Source organism: Conger conger, chromosome 5, assembly GCF_963514075.1.
Source record: "Conger conger chromosome 5, fConCon1.1, whole genome shotgun sequence".
Taxonomy (NCBI): Eukaryota; Metazoa; Chordata; class Actinopteri; order Anguilliformes; family Congridae; genus Conger; species Conger conger.
The window spans coordinates 43,413,760-43,436,461 of NC_083764.1; the positions used below are offsets into that span (position 1 = coordinate 43,413,760).

Genomic DNA, 22,702 nt, shown 5'->3' on the forward strand with positions numbered 1-22,702 from the left:
ATCCAGAAAGGGCCAGCATGGATGCAGGTTTTTATTAACACTCAAACACTTGATTCAACTAATTGTAATCTATGAAGTAAAACTAGCTGGTGATATAGCCTTCAGTGAGCATAGCTGGTTGCTTTTTGTTCAGGGGGATGTGCACCCCCTTTTGACCTGGAAAATCTTCCATAATCTCCCCCAGAGCACTCACCTGCTCCAGCCTCCAGTGGAACTCAGCCGGGCGGAAGGTGTCAACCTGCGTGAAGTCCCTCCTCAGCAGGAAGACCAGGCGGCAGTGGTGGACGTATAGGGAATAATGATGTCGGTTCATTTCTGTTCAAGACAACAGGGACGAGAGTGTCATAGACATTACAATTACTTCTGTACATCACTCTGGATAAGAGGGTCTGCTAAGCGATTGTAATACAATGTAATGACACTGTGAAAAGGTGTGCAGTTCTGATAGGAACCCTTTGATGAAGAGCCCATCAGTCGATTAAAACAGCCTGGAAATTATCCTGCGAATAAATGTGCCCATATATTCACAAATACTGCGATGGATTGGCAACCTGTCCATGATTTATTCCTGCTTCTCGCCCAATGCCGGCTGGGATAGGCCCCAGCACCATCCGGAACCCTGACGAGACAAGGTTGGGTTAGATAATGGATGGGTGGATATTTCAATATGAATAACAGGGGAATGTATGGTGATGACCATTCTCAGGCTGACTTAATGTAGTATTTTTTCCACCGGCACTTCTCAAGTCTCCCGAACCTTAAGACCCAGCCCTGAGCGTTGCTCATGTCAGCTTTCTGCTCCTATTGATTTCAATTACATCTTTCTTTGACTAGCTGTGATGCACATGATAGCCCTGCCCAATGAGAAGCTAAAAGGGCTGCCATCTCTGATCAGGGTTGTCCCGTGTCCTATCAGCGAAAGCGCATGACCGTGAGAAGACGATCTAATCAACAAACCTATACGTCAACAGCGTAGCTTCCCGCTGGATGCTAACTGTCCGAGTCAAACTGTCATTGGAAATTAAATCAGCGGGAAGCAGAGGGAGTCACAGAATGGTAAAACAGTTATAAGATTATTGACAGGACCTTCTTGGCCACGTCAGTTTGAAATCGATGGTTGTGTGATTCTTTCCGTTCTCCTGTCTGATGTTCTCCACCAACCCTTATTTTCAGGTATGTCAGTATGGTACGCCTCACTGGTTCACACTGCCTCTATTCCCGTCTGCATTCCTGGGTTGCATCTATCCCTGCCTATCCCTGCCTACACCCCTATGCAAAGCTCTAAACCTGTATCCATGTGGCTCTACCTGTACTGCTGCCTATAGCCCATTCTCTTCACCCTCTATATGTCCCGATACCTTTGTATGGCCCTGCCCCAAACCTACAGCACTGTGCAAAAGTCTTAGAAACCTGTATAAGATTCTGTACTGATAAGATTCAATGAAAGGTCCTAAATAAACGTACTATACATTTTACATTACATTTGAGTAATTTGGCAGAATAGTTAAAAACTGAATCAAATCAATATATTTTGTGACCACCCTCCGGCGTTAAAACCGCATCACTTCTCTGAGACAATGCTGTCCTGCAGTTCTATAAGACAATCAGCAGGGAGGTTGTTCCAAGCATGTTGGAGAACTTGCCACAGTTCTTCTGCAAACTTTGGTTGGCTACTTGCTTTTGATCTCAGACAGCCTTGATCAAGTTTTTATGTAAAAAGTAGTCAATTACTTACAGTAATATGATACTTTTTAAAATTAAATACAAAAATATCTCTGTAAATTTAAATCTTTTGGAAAATTAATATTTGGAAATCTCAAATGTGTTATTTTATACTAACACACACAAATAAATAAACATATATATAATAAAGTCTAGGGTGCCTAAGACTTCTGCACAGTACTGTACATCTTGAACTGTCTTGAAATCCCTACTCGTACCCTGCCTCTCGCCCTCCCCCATCCCAGTGTCCCTCTCACCGGTTTTATCAGAGTTGCAGAGCAGCGTCTCCTTCTCGGCCCGTGGGCCCAGGCTGGGGCCGTGCTTCATCCAGGTGGCGATGGTGAACTGGTCCGTCAGGTTCTGGGGCACCACCCTGTCCGGCACGTTGGCCGCCTGTCGCCCGTCAAAGCGGAAGATGAGGTCACTGTCCCTGCCGCTGTCTGTCAGCAGTGAGGCTGTCCAATTGGTGGAGGTGCTTGGGGCGGGGAGGAGGTCAGTGCTGCCGGACTCAGCACCTGACAAATCACCACAGGGGCACGACACCGTTAGTCCCTGCATGTCCAATATAAAATGTGATCTACTGAATCTTGTTTGTTTGCTCTAATAAGATGATTAATGGTACTAAAGCCATTTTTCAAAAGATATTTTTTATTGCTTCGGCATTAAAAATGCAAGACATCTACTCACTCATTGTAAATGACATTGTTTATTTTTATGTCATAAAAATCTAAACAACTACAATTTTGTCTGTACATGGTCTTTTGAGGGAATCAATTTTGGAAAGGAGGAATTGGGCAATGGTAAGCTCAAGGGAGTGAATACGGTACAACATTCAACATTGTACAGTGTTTGTTCAGGCAACAATGAAGGCTGGAAACAGAAGCCCCTGCCTACATCCTGTGTTCATCTCTGAGATCCTTGGGGTAAATTATATGACGTCCCTTCCAGGCTTTATTACAGCTACAGGATTTGAGTGATGCCATGACAACCATAAGTGGGGTGGACGCAAAGTGATTTATTGTCTGTGTTTGAGATATCCTAAGACTTTATACGGAGACTTTATGTCAGCTCCAGACTGGCTGCACAGACACATTTGCAGACAAAGGAGTCTCAGCCTTGAGTGTTTAGTATTGATCTTGATAATTCATTCTGGACACCACTGACCTCTTCGAAAAGGTACTTTTTGACTGAAATCTGTGCAAAGAATACAGTAATTTGATTAGGTTGATTGAATAAAAAGAATAAGTGAATAATGAATTTACATAAGGTGTTCCAGGGAAGAAGCCTGCCAACACACATGCCAAAAAACACTGCGAAGCTGCAAAATGTTTTTATAACACTTACACTAACAATAAAGCATTTCCTGAAATAATTATCATTAAATATTTCTTTAAATATTGGTGGATGCTTTAGAAAAAGCCTTGAGGGGAGAGGAGTTAAGCGCTATTGTCGTGAAACTGATTACTGACCCATAATTGACCTCAGTCTCCATGTCATGAAGGCTGAATCCTGCAGTATATCGACAAGGTTCTGCCCATTACCCCCATGAAAAATGAAAGCAAGCCTTTTTGTATGGGGAACCCACACTCTGTTCTTCCTCAGTTCATTATGCTAGCATTCCTTGTAGCTTTTATAATAGCAGTGGAAAGTTATTGACGTAATTAAAATGAATGTGGAAGTTCTCGCCAGTGAGCTTTGTGCAGCTTGTTATCCGAACTCTTTGTGTGCGATCTTAAATTGATTTTGCAACTATAATTTATTTTACGGTGTACATTAGATAATGATTATGGAACCCTGAAAAGCACTCAAGTTGTAAACCAAGCATAATGAACAAGTAAGAAGAAGCATTTCACTGAGGTTATCAAGACATATCGGAGGCCATTACTCAAGCAGTGGGAATCCATGGCACCACATAATGAAGTGCAATTGACATAAAGAAAAACACACAAAGACTGTTATAATTTACTTCTGAGCAATGTATACATTCAGGAAAATATACCGCCAGGCTTTTGAGATCTGAAGCTCTGTAGCAGGCCAAATGTATTTATGCACATGCTCCTTTTAGATGTATATCACCAGATTTACTGCCGCATACCTGTGAAAGAAAGGGTGTGTGTGTGAAGTGCGTGCGACACAGTGACAACGCCGGTGACAAGGAGATAAAAGAGAACGAAATTAGCAAATTTCCATTTCATCCCCTCCATTCTGAGTGTCGAAACCAAATAAAGAATAAACAAAGAGCCCAACAATAGAGCTCCTGAACGATTCGCCAGCAGTGCGACAGAACAGGAAACCCTGACAGCAGCCTTTTTGCCCCTCAGGCTTCACGTGTATAACACCGGCCTACTCTGGACTGTTGAATTAGGTTTGTACTTTTACCAGTGTTCATGTAACAGGCTGGGAAGTGCAAAACACAAAAACAATAAGAAAAACTGTATTGTTGAATTATATTTATTGGATTTTAAACGTGAACTTAGTTGGCCATTAATGCAGACATCCAAAGTCTCCCGGCAGCTTTGAGCGATTTTGCAATGAACTCCCTGATACCCACGAGCGGTCATAAAATCTCACGCTAACCAGCTCCACCACAGAAGGAAGTATAGTTTTAACCCTGTCTTGTTTTCTCATAAAACTCACAATGTAATCTCATTAGTTGTGAGCAGCGTAGTGTGTTGAATCCCCTCTTGTTGACTGGTCATAATGTCTCATCTATCTGAATCGTCTACCTGGTACATCGTTTTATTTTTTACCCACATTTGTGTCTGGCAATGAAAACTTAAGAGTCCCAGACATGCAATACAAGCCATGCTGGATAGGAGAAACCATGGTTAAACGGGGGTTTGGTTAAACCATGTCAACCTGGGAGCAGGTCTCAACTGGTCAACCAGCTACCAACTGTTTCCAAACCTAGCTTGAGCTGTTTTTCCAGAAGGCATGCACTTCAGACTAGGTGCTTGTGTTTTTCTATGTGCCTGCACTTCAGAGATGTTTCCATTTTTACCTATGTTTGTGATTTTCACTTCAGAGCTGCAAGTTTTGCACATTTTTATCTTTTTGTTTGTATGTTTTGCACTTCAGCGCCTCTATATGCACTTCAGAGCCGCAAGTTTTTGTTTGTGTGTTTTTGTTTTTGCACTTCAGAGCCACCATATGTAAGGAAGGTCTGAAAGACTCCAATGGGACCACCTGCATTTTATGTACTGAAAACACAGTTTCCGATTGTCTGCCCTGCTGTAAAATCCAGCTATGCCAGCTAGACCATCTTAAAAATGGAGTCATAAACTGGTCCAGCTGGGTATGAGCTGGTCAACCAGCATGGTCAAGCTGGCTGAAACTTGCTTGTCGGGGAGACATTGGCTCAGGAGGTAAGAACAGATGTCCGGCAGTCGGAAGACTGCCGGTTCGATCCCACTCTGGGTGTGTCGAAGTACCCTGACCAAGACACCTAACCCTCAAATGCTCCTGACGAGCTGGTTGGTGCCTTGCATGGCAGCCAATTGCCGTTGGTGTGTGAGTGTATGTATGAATGGGTGAATAAGAAGCATCAATTGTACAGAGCTTTGGATAGAGGTCCCATATAAATGTTTAACCAACCATTTACCATAAAGCTGGTCTAGCTGGGTATGAGCAAGTGCCAGTAGCTTGTCTGAGCTGGGGACTGATCAACCAGCTACTAGCTGTTTCGAGATAGCTTAAGCTGTTTTTTTAAGCAGGGTGGCAAACAATTTATTGCACAGGCAGTGGCAGGGATCAGCATACCGCACAGCTTCTGCAGTGACTTCTCAGAGTAGGTCTCCCGGTCACATCCCTTCCCAATATGGCTGGTCTGCAGCTCCACAGTGGCCCTCACTGAGGACAAAGGGCTGTCACACGTCTCCAGGTGCATCTTGGGAAACAGCTGCTTGCTGCCGGTTCCCGGGTCATAGTCTACTCGCTTGTTCCAGCCTGAAATAGAGACAGAAATAATGACTCTAAATATATGGCCTTGCGCAACTTTTAGCAGCTGTCCTCATCAGGAGATGATTTACATTTCTTATATCTTTCATGCCACCCGTTTGCACAGCTGTGTATTTCCTGATTAAGTGGCACAAGCATTTGGCAGCAGAGCCATACCTGAGGATTCAAATCTGAAACATTCTTACAAGGCCACCAAACCACCATAATTCACTAAAACCATTTAACAAAGAACAAAAGCAACACGTACAGCAGAAAATATGCAGAAAACTGAGTACTACACAAACACACAGACATTCAGAAGTACAGCTGAAGGTAGAAGATAGTCAGAGAATGCTGCCAGTGAAAATATTAAACCACCATAAAAGAACATGAAATGAATGAGTAAAAAAGCAGAACAGTAAAGAGAGGAAATAAACATAATTAAAACTACACAATATCTGTATAAATTTCTCATCATAGCAAGTCAAGGTCATATTCCCATGAAAAAGGCCTTCTGACTTGCTATTTATAACAATGTAAAGCACAGCAAGTTATAGTTTTTGACAAATCAGCTCATGGCCAAAGTAGTCAATTATATGACAATAACACCTGCTAGTCAGCAAAAATAAAAAAAGATTTAGTCTTGTGTCAAGGTCAAAGTCAATAGGAATGTAAATATGTTGTTACTGATCCAAAGCCAAGCCAATCAGAATAATATCTAAACCAATGTAATCAAAGAGGCAATTGTATCGTGCAGAGCAAAAATTGCTGCCTTGAAAGGCAAGAGTACTCCACACAGACAGAAAATCTTGCTGGAACATGACTGATGCCAAACCGCTGGAGTTAATATCATTCCATTTCCAAATTTAATTGGACTGGGCTCTTCTTGTTTGTGCAGCGCAGTAAACTGAGGCAGAAATAGCACAAAGTGGAGTGGAGAGTACAGCGTGTGCCTATGCTTAGCAGCGTACTCAAGCTGTCTCCCTACATAAAACTCAGTACTTCATATGTCTCCTATTTACTTTGTTTGAAGGGTATTCCCAGGGTAAGCTTCTGTTAAAGAACACAGATCAAGTTATTTTCCTCACTTCTGCTCTGGTCGATAGAAAACGGGCAGCGGCGAGGCAGACAGAGCTCGGAGCATTTCAGCACTTTTCATTCAAAAATACCTGTAAATACTTTAGCCGATTCAAATTAGGTGAGCTCTGCACTGGGGGAAATCTAGCTGATGAAATGGCTGGTTGTGTTGAGTTTGGCAATGCTGGAATGCTTTTCTAACACTTGTTAATCCCTGTCATGAAGTGATATTCAGACATACGGTGTGCTAATGTTTCTAATCAGGCTCATTACCATACCCTGCTATAAAAGACACATTTCATTGAATTTATGGAAAACATACACATAGTGCGACGTTCGTGGATTGGAGCTCCGCCAAATCGGTGTCTGACGCTAAAGGCTAATTTATGGCCACTGACTCTGCTCCAAAACTAACATGTAATGCCTCTCTAATGCTGTGGCAACAACATCAAATTGCTGGAACACTGATAATCACTTGGCAGTCTGTACAGGGTGTGCTCCTTGCTGGCTCGGATTCCAGTCCGCGATTAAATTTGGTGAAATAACGGGTTTCAGTGATGCAGTAATATAGTATTTACACAGTTAGATGCCTGTACAATTGTGCGGCATACAATATTCAGAGGATGGATTTAGGTACATTTCAAAAATACCTTCCGACTCCAGACTACAGTGTAACAACGACAATGCAAGCAAATCTCAATTTAAAATAGTGCCATCGTTACAAGCTGAGTTCACAGTTGGGATGCTACAGCTGTTCCCTGAAGCAATGGGTTTATCCTGATTTGCCCCAGTGCGTAACCAGCTTTACGGACGTGGAAATGTAAACGACATAAGTTGCTCTGGATAAGGCTAAACAGAGGAATAAAGTGATGTAATGCAGAGTAACGGGGATACTGAATTATCACACAGCCGTGCGGGACACTGCACCCGCCCAGACCTTAAAATACAGCATCAACACATTAGAATCAATTTGAGGGCAAACATCCGATAATCCAGATTACGTGGCCAGAAGATAAAGGAAAATGTTTGGATGTCTAAATGCGTATGTTTTTATGCCGCAAAATGTGTCGCTGTATTCATACATCTTCAGCTTTTCTCAAAGTGCATTCATATAGAATAGCATATACGTGAGCATTTAAAGCAGGAAACGGGCACTGGCACATCCCCTCCCGACAAGGGTAAGAGATGTTCTGATAGAAAAAGCGTAGGAAAATTCACTGTGGAACTGCTCAAACGAAAGGTTCGCGAGAGAGGATTCGGTGTGATTTTTTAAGTCACAGTTTTTCCTTCAGTTTTCACATCCCCTACTAACAAATCAAGCAGTCCTGTAAGGACACAGAGCAAGGTTCTTTTGATATAGGAAAAGTGACAGGGAGGCTTCCTGCGCAAACAGTGATTTCTAGAGAGTAATGTGTGCTGACAGAGAGACGAAGAGCGAGACGAGACCGACAAAAAGACAGAACAGAGAGGGAGAGAGACAAAGGCAATGACCCAGTGAACATTTTTACGGTGGAAAGTCAGTGAAACGTCAGTGAAAATGGCGTGCTGGCGTTCATGTTAAAACCGGCAACATTTTGTTGAAAAGTGAAAGTTGTCTAGCGCACAAGGACGTAGCCAGGCCATATCCGGGTAAAGGCAAAAAGTCTCTTATTCTAGATTTCCACCGCTCTAGTTGTTTAGATTCTGGCTTTTGTTGACTTGGGAGACAGAGATGCTCAGAAAAGGAGACACGTACGCTCAGAGTGGCTGAGACAGTTTGAGAATGAGATTATAGCACAAAAATCTGAAAAGGGGAGGCTTTAGGTATGTCATGTGTAATCTGCTTTCACACCCATATTATAGACTATGTCCATTTCCAGTTTAGCTTAATCTCCTCTTTATACTCTCCATGCATTCTCTGAATTATAAACCATATAACCTACTTAACATGTACACGCTACAGTGTATGTCTTTCTTTTAGTATCCGCTTTGACTGTGAGTATTTCACACTGAGCAAATCGATTTATTAAAGCTGTCTACACCTCTATGGACCGTGTCAGTGATGTAATTGCAATCAAACAGGGACCAATGGAGAGCTGAAATATGCCACCTTATAAGGCAAAGGTGATGAGGACAGAGGGCTTTTATTGGGGTTGTAAAGGTTGTTAACTGAATAAATGTTTAGACAATTACGCGACCAAGTGGCGTGAATGTCAGATGTTCTCGCCTTGCGCCAGCGCTCTGGGAGTCAGTGTGCTCTCTCCGCTCAATGGGAGGCACGGCTGACGCGTTTTAGTGCGGAAAGAACGGGGGACGCGGTCCCGCTGTTGCCGGGAGTTACGGGATGACGCGAGCGCTTCTCAATCTGGGTGACATTTAGGGCCCGGTCTCTTTGGTATCCACACGGCACGCTACCCTTTGCAGGTGGGATCAGCCGGGGGGGGGCGCTTTCCTGCTAATGAAACTTCTAAATCCTTATTTTGAGAGGGAAAAAACAGAACAGGAGTAAACTCAAGAAATCCAAAAGAGGGATTAGAGTGCCTGCATTTGTGTGTGTGTGTGTGTGTGTGTGTGTGTGCCATGTTCAGCTGTTCAGTGCTCAGCCCCTCTCTGGTTGTATTATTATTTTCACTTTCAGACATGCCTGGAGGATGTCACTAGCCTGCTGGGAATAGCCAGCCGCTGAAGCAGATGTGTGAAAAGAAAATTAAGGTCGCACAAGCTTTTCAGCTATATCCTGTTGCATAGTGTTAGATGAGAACACATTGAAATTTCACTTATAGTATGAATAAAACCTGCCAATTATTATTATCATGTTGGAAGTTGTCAATCCATATATATATATATATATATATATATATATATATATATATATATATATATATATATATATAGATCCTTCTAGTGTGAACAGGCCTTAGAGATTAAAACTGTTACATGAACCCTGATGGCAAGGGTTTAAAAGTACAACCGATGTGGATGACAGCAGAGCTATACACAAGCTTTTTTTACCAGCAAGGTGAGCGTTGATGCAGTTTTATAGCAGCACTTGAGTTCTAGTTAGAACTTAAATATGCATGGTGACTGCTATCTACACAAAACGTGTGTAATTGTAATTTGCCGTGAGCTGCGGTTCCCTGACAGATTTCTGGTTGTGTCTATGGCCGTTTTTATAAAAGCCGCCTGCATCCGGGTGCTCCTCCACTGTCAGGAGTTATCAGGCGGGTTTGTGGCGGGCGCAGTGTCGGGGTGAGGCCCGAAAGGGACACCAGAAGATACGCTGCTTACCCTGCCAGCCCGGCTTGCAGACCGGCTTGACCTCGATGCGCACCATCACGCTCTCCGTCGCCCTCTTTTGGCCGCAGTCGAACGCAGTCACCATGATCTTGTACCGCGGCTCCTTGTCGAAGCTCAGTCTCTCTGTATTCCTGATGTTGCCTGGAAGAGGACATTTGCTTATGAATAAACAGAAAAATAATTACACGAACAATTACAGAAACACAGTTAGACGAATAAACTTGCATTACATTTTTAGTGTACCTCTGCTGTAAAATCCAGCTTGACCAGATTGATCTAGCTGGGGTATGAGCTGGCCAACCAGCTAATGCTGGTAGCTTGTCTGAGCTGTTTCAAAACATAGCTTGAGCTGGTCAAACCATGTCAAGCTGGGAGCTGGTCTGAACTGGTCAACCAGCTACCTGCTGTTTCAAAACCTAGCTTGAGATGTATATTTCAGCAGGGTCCTAATGCTCTAGATACAGTAGGTGCATTTGATATGTTGGTTTACTCTCAGAGGAAGTGCTGTCCTACAGTTCCTACAGTGCTGTCCAGAAGCTTACTGATTGTGGTGTAGCTCTGCTTAAAGTCAGCTGGTCACGGGTTCTCATTCCTGCATTTTCTCAACATGGAAGGGCCTTACTGAGGTTTGCATTTGGAGCACTGACTTGTGTGGATTTGGATTCTTAAGCATGCTTACTTGTTTGCTACATTTGAAATGGAGGGTTTCACTAGTGTGTTTCACTTTGACCACAAAAGGAAAAACGCCAACACTAACACAAGGAAACACAAACCCTCTATGACATGAAGTAGTGGTGCCCTGTATAAAGTGATACTTATTTGGCTGAGACATAGTTTTCTTTATGATTTTGCTGCCGGAGTCTAGATCAAAGAGGACTACTCTAATAGAGCTGAGCACAGAGGTCTATGTGGGTGACAGCAGGACCAGGTCATCTGCAGAAGACTGGAATCTGATTGCATTATAAAGATTAAGTGCCAGGGCAGCAGGACCGATGCAACACAATGGTTCATTAGTTTACTGTATGTAGATGTCGAACAGTGCTGGAGCAATGATTCACACAAGGCACTTGCGAGAAGAATGGTGCCTTTTTATTTCCAAATATATTTTTATACTTAGTACAGTACAGATACGATATTATATTCACAATATTATATGCAATACCACCCATACCAATTTGAACAAATGTAATAAGTGGACCTGAACAGTGGAACAATGTCTTTTAAAGTCTGCAAAGCAAACTCCAGAATTTCCTTTGTTATTCTGCTGAACATTTCCGACAATTATGTTATGAAGACAGCAAATTTGGACAATTGAGCAGTAGTTTGGAGGAAAACCGATCTGATTCACACTCAAGGCATTATTCTCACTGTCAATATCCGGTCGTCAAATACACTGCAGTAAAGCTCTCTCCCTATCTCTCTCTCTCTTTCTCCCTCTCTTTGTCTGTCTGACTCGGCTCCTTCTTTCTCTTTATCTCAGAAGAAATGGCGGTATCCAGGGGGTGTTTACGTGGCAGTTAGCGGTGTGGTCCTGGCCTCTTTGTTCTCTTACTCATCCTCGCTCTCTCTTGTCTGGCAGCACTTTGATCCAGGTGAGTGACCAACTTTTCAGTTTGTGCTTGCCAGACATGCCCATCAGATTTAATAAGGGCTGTCTGACAATGCCATTTGCACCAGCCACCCGCTTAGAGTGCAGAATACATATTCCAAATGCTATTAGGGAGGTGGCCTGTGGACTGCTCATCTCTGATAAGGCCCTAACTCCTCTTTACTGTTAAATATTCAACTGCCTTTCAAGGGGAGGGGGGGGGGTGCATTTATTTTTGCCCCATGTATAAACAAGTAATGCTAAATCTGAAGCGATATGTATTCTAGACAAGCTTATTCTGGATCATTCTGACCTTTTCTGTTGGATGTGGTGACACCTGCCATTAAGGTGATGTATAAACCCACAGAGCTCGGATATTTATATGCGTATGCTCCGCCGGTTCTTATTCTATTTCACCGAATATAAATAGCATGGGATACTGTATATATTCAAACCCAGGCAGTACATGCAATCTCTTTAACTGCGGGGTATGTGTATCTACATTCAATAAAAACATCCAGAAAGTATAAAGTTCCTACAGTTCCTCTGTCTATGTTCTGCTGACATCTGCAGCCATCTTCTCACTCTTTCTCTCTCCTCTCTCAGTCAGAGAGCCAGGGGCCTGTTGTTTTTAATAAACCACCAAGGCCTGTGATACACATTTAATCATGGAGCCAAATACCCCCAAACTAAGTGCAGTCTGGAGGCCCACGCATCCCTCACTGTCATTTTGGCTCAAATGGATCAGTGAGAGCACCAGTCACCGTGCAGACACTGGGATCGCCCTAGGCAGCAGTGCGACTGGCAGCGGAGGAGCTATAACTGGAGCTAGTGCTGGAGATTAGCGATCAAAGTGTTCCCGGGTGACAGACAACTAGCCCTCACTGTATTGGAAAATTACATCAAGACAAGTAACAGAGGTAGAAGTGGATGCCAGCGGTGTAGATGGTTGGATTGAAAGTGCCAAATCACATATCAATAGAGGACCCTGGAGGCATTTTTTGGTCAGTCACAGAATTGTAAAAGAACAGAAACCTGCGAAGACAGCCTTGTGAAAGGTAAAATATCATCCTGGGAAGGATTGGGTCTATTAAATGTAATAAAAGTAGTCATACAGTACAGTTCTGCCAACTTCCTACCCAGCAACACAGGCTATTTATATATTTTTTTTAAATGTATGTTGCTGATGAGAGAATCAAAAGAGGCTGAAAAGGTCACACTAAGACTTTAGTGTAAACAGCTCTTTTGATGTATGCCTGAGAAATGGATAGGACATACACGAGTCCCTAGAACAGGAGTGTCAAACTCCAGTCCTGGAGGGCCGCAGTGTCTGCAGGTTTTCGGTGTGTTTCAGCACCGAGATATATTTCAAAGTCTTTCACTGGCTAAAGAGTCCACGCACCTTGTTCTCAAGGCCTTAATTGGCCGCTGATTGAAAGGAAACTACAAATACCAGCAGACACTGCGGCCCACCAGGACTGGAGTTTGACACCCCTGGTCTAGAGTCAGAGAGAAGAAGCAGGAGAAAAACGCAGTTGGGGCTGTGAGGGAACTGACCGTTTCGGTCGATGGCGAAGGGCGTGTCGGAGGTGATGATGTCGTAGTTGCAGATCTGGCTGTACTGTGGCGAGCAGTCCTGGTCCCAGGCCTCCACCTGCAGGATGCTGTCGTAGATCCTCCCCTCCGTCACCGCGGCGTGGTACACCGGCTCCCGGAACACGGGGGTGAACTCGTTCACGTCGTCCACCTGGATGTGCACCACTGCCCTGGCCAACGACAGACAGCAGGGGGCGACGGTGAGATGTGGAATCAGGTGTGGTTACCGGTGCGTGAATGCGATGCGTGAATCTTCAAAATAAAAACGTTCACGTTCACATGGCAAGTCAACCATAGTAATGCTCATTTCTCTGATGGTAGCATTATATTATGATATTATCTGATAGGTCCATTCCCTTTTTTAGCTGGGATTGGTGTGACCAGCTTCTGGGTTTAGACAAGATGAATGTATTCAATGGCCTCTTCGCATTAGTCAAACGAGTTGTACAGAGAGGCATCATTAATAACGATCAATACTGGTGAATCATTATTAGTTCCAACAGAGAATCTAACACTAAGCTTTAACCTCTCTCTCTCTCTCTCTCTCTCTCTCCTCTCTCTCCCCCACTTATCTCTCCCCTTCTCTCACCCTCTCTCTCCCTCCCGCTTATCTCTTTTCTCTCTGTCCCTCTCTTTCTGCCTCTTCTCTCGCCCTCTTATCCACCCTCTCTCTTTCTCCACCTCTTATCTCCTCTCTCTCTTCCTCTGCCTCTCCTCATCCCACACTTATCACCCCCCCTCTCTCTCAGCTAAAGAGCAAGTATGAGAAATCAGTAATTAAAGATGGAGGGAGGTGGACAGCAGAAGGCAGCCCTATGGGAGGTTAGGAAATGGCAGCCAGCTTCCCTTCGTGCCAATACACTGTGCCCATGTGAGACAGGTGAGAAGAAGCAGGTGTCCTCCAGGCACCAAGCTTCAGCATGCACACACACACACACACACACACACAATTGCAGTGTTTCCTACTCTTCCACCTTGGAAACTTGGACTCCTATGTGTCCGGTAATGTTGTACAAAGCTAAATGCATTTGTGTACTACATGGGAAAGTTAAGTGACTGACTCAGCACTAAATGTTTTTGTTTGTGTTCCCAGGCAGAGTAATGTCTGTTTTTCCCAGGAAGAGGTGAGCATGCCGTAGTCACCTCAGGTCACAGCTCAGTCACCTCCGTCGCCTCTGTGGTCGGTGACATTGCACACGCTCCGAACTAAACCCGGCTGTTTATTAATGGTGTTGTGCAAGCAGGGTATAGTAACTTCGGGTGCGAAGGCAGCAGGAAAGCCAGCGCCCGCCTGTTATTGGATGTACCCTTGAGCAAGGTGTGAACCAAATTAAAAGTGAAGTCCTGGGAAGAAAAATGGGTTTGAAGATAAGGAAGGTCTAAAGCTTTGTGCGCTCTGACACTGGGTAAGTGGGACAGGGTTTTAGATACAATGAAGCCAAGCGCTACAGGCATCAATCCTTCACCAGCCTCATCTTGACCACAGAATGAAAAGCCAAGATCTTATCTGGGCCAAGATTATGACCACATAAATTTCAGTGTCCACAAAGCATATGGGTGCTGGGGGCATGTGTCAGTCAGCTGTTCTCATAACTTGTGGAGTGTGATAGAGGTGGATGTGTGTACAGTGTGTCTCTCACATACAAAGAACTACAATATGTGCACAGACAATTAATGTGTATTCATATGGAGCTTCAGTCAAGTGTGTGCCAGAATCCATTGTGTTGCTGGCATTGACTTGCTTTGAAGCAAGGGCTAGCATCGAAAAAAAAAAAATCTACTGTCTTCGAGTAATATTTCAATATTTGATTGACAAGTGTGAGACACACAGTACCCCAAAAACAAAGCATTGCTTCCAGCTTTGCATCATATGAGTGTAGCTTTAGTAGCTACAGGCATCCACCCTTACTCACCTCAATGGACATACAAACTCACACACACACATGCACATACACAATGACACACAGACACACACACATGGACATATACACAGGCACATGTATGCACACATATGCATGCGCACACACACATGCAATGTCACATACACACTCCAGCGCAGGGACAAACACACAGGCACACACACACACACACACACACACACACACGCACACACACACAGGCGCACACGCACACACACACACACACACGCAGACGCACACACACACACACACACACACACACACATGCAGACGCACACACACACACACACACACACATGCACACACACACATGCAGACGCACACATACATGCACACCCACACACACACACGCACACACACACACGCAGACGCACACACACACACACGCATGCATGCACACCCATACACACACACACACACACGCACACACACACACGCAGATGCACACACACACACACGCATGCATGCACACCCATACACACACACGCACACACACACAGACGCTTACTTATGGGACTTCTTCCAGTCCGCTCCGTTGGCCTGCGCACCGCAGTCGTAGGCTTGAACGACAAAAGTGTACTCCTTCTGCAGCTCGCAGTCGATCGAGCTCTTGGCCCGTAGCTGTCCCTCCCCGGACGTCCTGTTCAGGACCACCGCCTCAAACGGAGCTTCCTGTCCATGGATCTTAAATGCACAGATCTCACCTACAAGGAAGGACGAAAGGGAGGAAAAGAGAGATTACATCTTCTACACAATCTGCACAGACCTCTACTCCTAATTATTCTGATCTCACACTACAGCATAGTCGAGTTACACAAGTATCTATTTTTACTTTCCATTCAAAGACTATCAGCAGAGACTGAAATCTGGCCGTAGTTTTCATTCAAGGCCATTATGACAGTGTAACTCAACGTAGTCTAGACCTTGAAGGGGCTGTTTGATCTTTCTTTAATATGCAGCGTCGTACCATGTACGTTCATCAAAAGCCTCTGACCCTAATTCAATAAGGCCATATTAAGGTTGGTCTAAATCTGGGTTTCATTATTCATATTCTCTTGGTCAGACCATTGAGAGGTTAACCCTTTGTGTTGGCTGTCACCAGCTCCAAAACTTAAAGACTATATCAACCCCACCCCAAACAGTTCAGCTCATTGTTAATGAGTAAGTTCCCTCTTCACAGAAACACTTCCAATTTCAGCCTCCTTTCCTGCACCTCCACGGTCGAAGTGTGTTCTTTTCACAGATCTGTGAAATGCCCCAGTCGTGTCCCTCAAGCTGTAGGGTCTTAGCGAGACTGGAATCCGTGCTCATCCTGCACTCTGGAGGCTGCTGGAAAATCCCGATAAGCCCAAACTTCTTTGCCTTGCAGAGTTCTTCTTTTGTTTCCATTTTAAACCGGTTTTAAGCATCACAATCTCTGTCGTTCCCAAAAGACATGAAATGACAATTTACCCTCCGCAGTTGAAAGTGGACTGCAGTCCCACCCCTTTTTACAGCAGTCCAGTTATATAAGCCCCACAGTCTCTTATCAACCATTCAGTATATGGACAGCACAATGGCAGAGTGGTGAGAAAAATAATAGAAATAATACAGACTGCTGTGTGTGTGTGTGTGTGTGTGTGTGTGTGTGTGTGTGTGTGTGTGTTTGTGTCTACGTATGTGTGTGTGTGTGTGTGTTTGTGTGTGTGTGTCTGTTTGTGTGTGTGCGTGTTTGTGCGTGTGTGTGTGTGTGTGTGTTTGTGTTTACATATATGTGTGTGTGTGTGTGTGTGTGTGTGTTTGTGTGCATATCTGTGTGTGTTTTTGCATTTATGTGAGTGCAGGAGGGATAAGCATGCCACCATTCAAAACCTTCAAAATACTATTACAGGCATGAGGAATGGGAAAATCCAATATGAGGATGATAATACATTATATGGCAATACGCTATAATGGATGTGCACTGCACAGCAATAAGCTGAAAACTTTTTTATTATGTGAACCATTTTAGACTTCATCTGTTAGCTACTGCGTAGCATAATCACTTTTGGATTAAACTTGTAGGAAAGGCAAGAGAGCGAAGTTGAGCTGCATTAGACACACTGCGCAACAGATCAGGATATAAATGTTTTCCTGTCCCATATTTACAGTGATTGATGATGATGATGATTATGATTATTATTGTTATTATTATTATATGGCTACTTTCAAAGTGATTTTTGTCTGAAAGCTAAAATGTTAACTAGCCCGCAGAGTGTTTTGAATACAGCTTGCACATAATAAACTCTCTCCCCTCAGATAATGAAATCCTTAAAACTACAAAGCAGAAACTACAATGTGACAATAAGACTGGCCTCATCAGTAAAGAAAGACAGGGAAAACAAATAATCACAGCACATTCATCACATACACAGCAACATATTTAGTGTTAAATTGAGTCTCACACGGTACATATGGTCCAAAATTAACTCATAAGTACTCAGTTAGTGTTGAATTAACATCGGACATTTTACTGTGTATATAATACTGTATACAGTAATCTGTGTAGGAAACACAAGGACATACATTATACCTAAATGGTCTACGAAAATAGTAGCAGATGGGTTTGGATCACATCAGAACACATCCCTTAACTTAAATGAAAGCAAAGATAATTCTGGCCTCATAATGGCACAACTACACAGTCTTCCTCTCACTCCCACACCTTCTGAGAGATAATTAACTCCTGACTTTTAACTCACTGCAGTAATCGCTCAAGTTAAAGAAATGTATATCTAATTGGAGTTCACCAACACAGCAGAGCCTACCAGCTATACATGAGACATTTTTAAATCTGTATACATTAGTTCAGACAGAAAGAATCATCATACATCTTTGCTGGTGGGAATACAAGCACATCCAGGCAGCTGTATGCTGATTTAAGATGGCTCTGCTCAGCTGGTGGACCGCATGACACAGTGTCTTGCTATTTCCCAAATTGATGGGGGGGTGTTGCTACAATGGGATGCATCAACACACACAGCTGGCCATTCCGAGATGGCGGAGGAAAGTAGGTATAAGAAAGAGGCCCAGCTTTGCAGGCTTGTCTGTGCTTCATTTACAGTGTGGGAGAGGGAGGAGCAGTGCCTAAAAATAGCATAGGCCCCTGGAGCTCCCCCCCCCCCCGGTATCCCTCTCCCCCTCCAGATGACCCCTGTTAAAAGAGCGTTCATTATTTATCTGGTGGATTCATCAGCATCCAGGTGCTTGCCTGACCGCCACCCACTAGCCACTCAGCTCCGGCCTTGTAAACTCTCTCTGAACTTGGCGGCATATTCCCGCGCATCACGTTCTGTCACATCCCACGCTACCCAGGGACGCGGGATCATCCGCAAGGCGCGGAGAGGGGGATCTGCTAAACTACCGCGTTCAGTTCCTCGCTCCGTCCATTTTTTGCTATATTATTAAAACACACCTTTTCAGGCTATACCTTAGTCCTCCCTCCTGATCCCCCCCCCCCCCCCCCCTCCGATATCCCTCTTGTCTAACCCTAACCCTTAAAAAACGTGTAAGAAATTGCACTTACGATGACTGTCTTTTTGTTAAGAACAGCTTTTCATGCATATTTTACTAGTTATGGATTTCATGCTTTTAACTTGTGGAAGAACCTATGCATTTGGATTAAAAGCGCCTGCCAAATGACTAAAGTGTAAATGTATGTTTTATCCCTTGATATTTATGGAGCCATTTAGATAAGCATTACTGAAGGATGCAATGACAATGCTCCACCTGGGATTCAAACCAACAGTCTCCTGGTTACATACCAGGTTCCATGATCTAAAGCAGGGGTTCCCGATCCTTTCCCTGAATACCCCTGGCACACCTGATGCAACTAAATCATTAGTTGTATCAGGTCTGCTTCAGGTGGAAAATATCTGGATCTGGCTGGGGTTATCCAAGGAGAGGTTTTGGAACCACTGATCTAAAGGATGCCACCAAAACCTGATTCATCTGAATAAGAGAGTACCGTGGTGTAAAATCCAGCTATGACTAGCTTAAAATACCAGCTGCCAGCTGTTTCAAAACAGCGTGAGCTGGTCAAACCATGTTGAGTATGGAACTGGTCTAACTGGTCAACAGCTGTAACTAGCTACCAGCTGTTCAGCAGGGCATAGTCCTGTTATTGGTTGTCACCCTGGCCCTCTTCTGCTGATAAAAGATAAAAAGGTGATGGTGAATTTCTTCTGCACAGTAAATGTTATGTTCATGCAACATATGCAAGGGCTTACTGAAACAACCTAGTTAATCGCAAACCACCCAAAAATGGGCAGCCTGTAGCGTAGTGGCTAATGGTACATTACCAGAATCCGGAAGGTTGGTGGTTCAAGCCCTGGTGTTGGCACGATATGATCCGCACAGCTGTTGATCCCTTGAGCAAGGCCCTAATCCCCACATTGCTCCCCGGGGACCCATGGTAGCACTGCTCCTAAGCAACTAGGATGGGCCTAATGCAGAGGACTAATTGCCCCATGGGGTTCAAAAAAGTATCTTCTTCAAATACAGATCTTTTTATTACTTTTCCTTAAATAACTCACACAGAGGGAAGCTCACAGGTTTAGCTGCCTGACAAGGTGCCTGAGGAAGTGTGGATTTTCTCTCAGTGAATGAGGTTTGTGTTGCACGCCCGGTGCTCTCGGATGTACCACTGATAACCACCTCCGCTCCTCAGATGCGAATCTTCATTAGCGACTCTCCAGCCTGACGGAGGAAACGGAGTGAAAAGCGACAGCCACGGAGCCAAATGTGACGGGGCGCTGTCGGCCGGAAAGACGAGTGTGTTAGGTGGACGCTCGCTGATTAGACGTCCGCGCCAAATGGTTTTACCTCCAATTTCGACATCGTAATGTGAAGCAATGGCCTCTAGGGCTTGAATTTATGAGAATAATAATAAATGGATCGGGATTCATTCTATCACTCTCTATCCCTGAGTCCTGTAGAGAGACATGACACATATGACTTCATTTCTACATTCAACTCTGAAGCATAATTAAAATCTCATTTCTACCCTAGCCGATAGCCTTTACATAGGCTACACAGACAGTATACTTTTCCTCATGAATATCAACCCTCATAGCCTACTTCTGACAGTAGAGCTCAAACACAGAGCCAATCATTCGCAAGACGAATCATTTTAATATATATAATGCAATTTCATATTTTCATATCATCATGTTCCTTAAGCATGTCATGAATTTCAAGGAAGAGGGAAATTATGAACGGCTTGAAAAAAGCAATTAACCATTCGATAACATGTTGACATGGTAAGCAATTAAGCTTCATTAATGTGCCTTCATTCAACTATTGTACTAAATTAACACTTTGAGTAAAGAAATTTGCTACTGATAGCATTTCCATGTCATCTAATGCTAACGGTAATCATTAGTGCTGTGCAGGCTGATTAAACAGTGCTGATAGTGTAATGCTTCATACGGATTTGAATGTATTAATCTCCAGGAACGGAACCTGAAATATGTGACAGCAGCCATCATTTCTCTCATCTTCCACTGAAGCAACATGCTTCACAGTTGGTGTACCAATAAGATGTCAGGGAGGCATCAATGCCACTGTGCGCCTTTTCAGTGAGGTTGTGGGATACGATTAATTCTGTAAAACTGGTGAGCTGGTCATGTGTGGCACTGCCCTGGCTACCAAAATTCACAATTATGCTGATGAAATGCTTCAGTAAACTGAAGCCACTGGAACAGGCTGTGGTCTTATTTTAACGTCATTTTTTCCAATTCTGCGAACAGGACCCCTTTCTTCCTTTTAATGATTTAATGCTGGGTGAGTAATGAGTTGATGCTTTTAGCATGGTGAGAAATAACCTTGAGGAGCAGGAGAGCAATGCAATATTGTATCCAGTGTACAGTGGAGAGAGAGAGTCATTAATTCTGTGAATCGAAAAGCAGGCATTTCTACAGGATTCACATTAACCTACGGGTAGCATAGACAAAGAAAAGGTTTCATTATTTATAAGTTCCCATTTTTACTGACACGTTTAATGCAGGTAGGCGAATCTCCCAAGCAAATGAAGTCACAGGGATGTCAATAGGATGTTTTCCCTCTTCCATCTCGGAAGATGTTTTTATGTGAGTTTATGACTTGCGCTGCGTTAATCTCCATTTTTGCAGCAGTCCCAAGCTGCATTCCGAAAAAATGAGCCGTGACCTCAGACAATAATTTTAACCGGACTCGCAACAAATCAATTTTGACAGCGAATAAAATAAAGGTTAACTTTGTCTAGACATAAATTGTCTAGACAAAGTAAAAAAATAAGGCTCGAGCACTGTGCTTAGGATATTAAAATGACAGACTACATTACCCATAATTGCCTTGTGTAGACAAAGCCACAGTCCTCGGAAGGCTGCTTCAGAAGAGGCTTGACGAGTCACTTGAGGAGCCACTGCTAAGGTGTAAACCCTAATTTTCTGCACATTTTCTACAGAATTAGTGACCCAGTGCTTAGAGTGTTTACTGCTGTAGGTGTGGCAGACCACAGACAGTAACAGCATCAGATTATTTTTGTTCAAACAGATTGTTTTGCACATGAAGTTAATGGTCTCCAATCCCCTCTGCATTGTAGCTTTAAGTGACAGCTCTTGCTGAATGACTACTCTTGTAAAGTCAAACCTTGCTGGATAATAGTGCTGTAAAATAGAAGTTGGCTCCACTTTTGGGTTCTCTCTCTGGGCTTCCAACAAGCCTGGAAAGACACATCAGACAACAGATGAGGATCTTTTTTTTTATAATCTGGTTTACAGCACCAATCGATGGATTGAAGAGACTTGAACTGAAAGGGCCCACTTGGTTTACCTGCTTTGATTGCTTTGGACCATGTGGATCCATCCAGAGACTGAGACAAAAGGTGAAAAGGCCTTGCTGTTTGCCTTTCAGGGGGCATATGCGCTGGTGAACTTTGTGCCACCCAGACCTGGAGGTAGGTAGACCCCCCAACCAGCAAACATGTAAGCTCCTCCTGCTGGCCACCAGCCACTCGCCATGGGCGCGGCTGTCGGTCTGCCGGCGTTTACAAATCAGCACCGCTACGGCCCGCTAGCAGACGGCTGAGGTGAATCGAGGTGGGAATCGGCCGTAAAAATAACTCAAAACACTTGATGAACGATCGCCCTGCTAGAATCTCGCTGTAGCGGCCATTTGCAAACTGATGGTAGACAGACAGCTGGTGCTGACAGTGGTACTCCAGGTGCTTGCTTGCTGAGTCACACACTGGGCCACAGTTAATAAACACACTCTAATAAACCGTGTTTGCGGATTAGAACTGGATGCAGGCCAATAAATGCAAAAGTACCTCGCAAACAAACTCAGTCATGATAAGACTTTTAGTTGTTTTTGTTGATTTTCCTTTTCTCATTTTCTCAGCGGTGTTCTCGGTTTTATTTCTCTGTGTACATTTCATTAGAGCTCCACTTGTGTTTAAGTGCCACAGAAATTAGCTGAGATGGCGGGGTGTTTTTCTTCCCGACAGAAAAACTCAGACCTTGAGAGCCGTGATGTCTTTCAGAGCTATCAGTGTGAAATGTGGTGGAATTTCAATTCAGTTTCGAGAAGT

The 22,702-nt window shown here is 43.8% G+C and overlaps 1 protein-coding gene across 1 annotated transcript in view; it reads right to left on the reverse strand.

The window, feature by feature from the left end:
• The window catches only part of clstn2a (calsyntenin 2a), a 153,707-nt gene that overhangs the window by 36,858 nt on the left and 94,147 nt on the right, over positions 1-22,702 (reverse strand). The window contains exons 3-8 of the mRNA XM_061242190.1: positions 15,623-15,818; positions 13,157-13,365; positions 10,003-10,152; positions 5,482-5,667; positions 1,980-2,237; positions 194-315 (exon numbers count right to left, since the gene is read on the reverse strand). Coding sequence (XP_061098174.1) covers positions 194-315; positions 1,980-2,237; positions 5,482-5,667; positions 10,003-10,152; positions 13,157-13,365; positions 15,623-15,818 — 1,121 coding nt within the window. The remainder of the gene's footprint in view (positions 1-193; positions 316-1,979; positions 2,238-5,481; positions 5,668-10,002; positions 10,153-13,156; positions 13,366-15,622; positions 15,819-22,702) is intronic.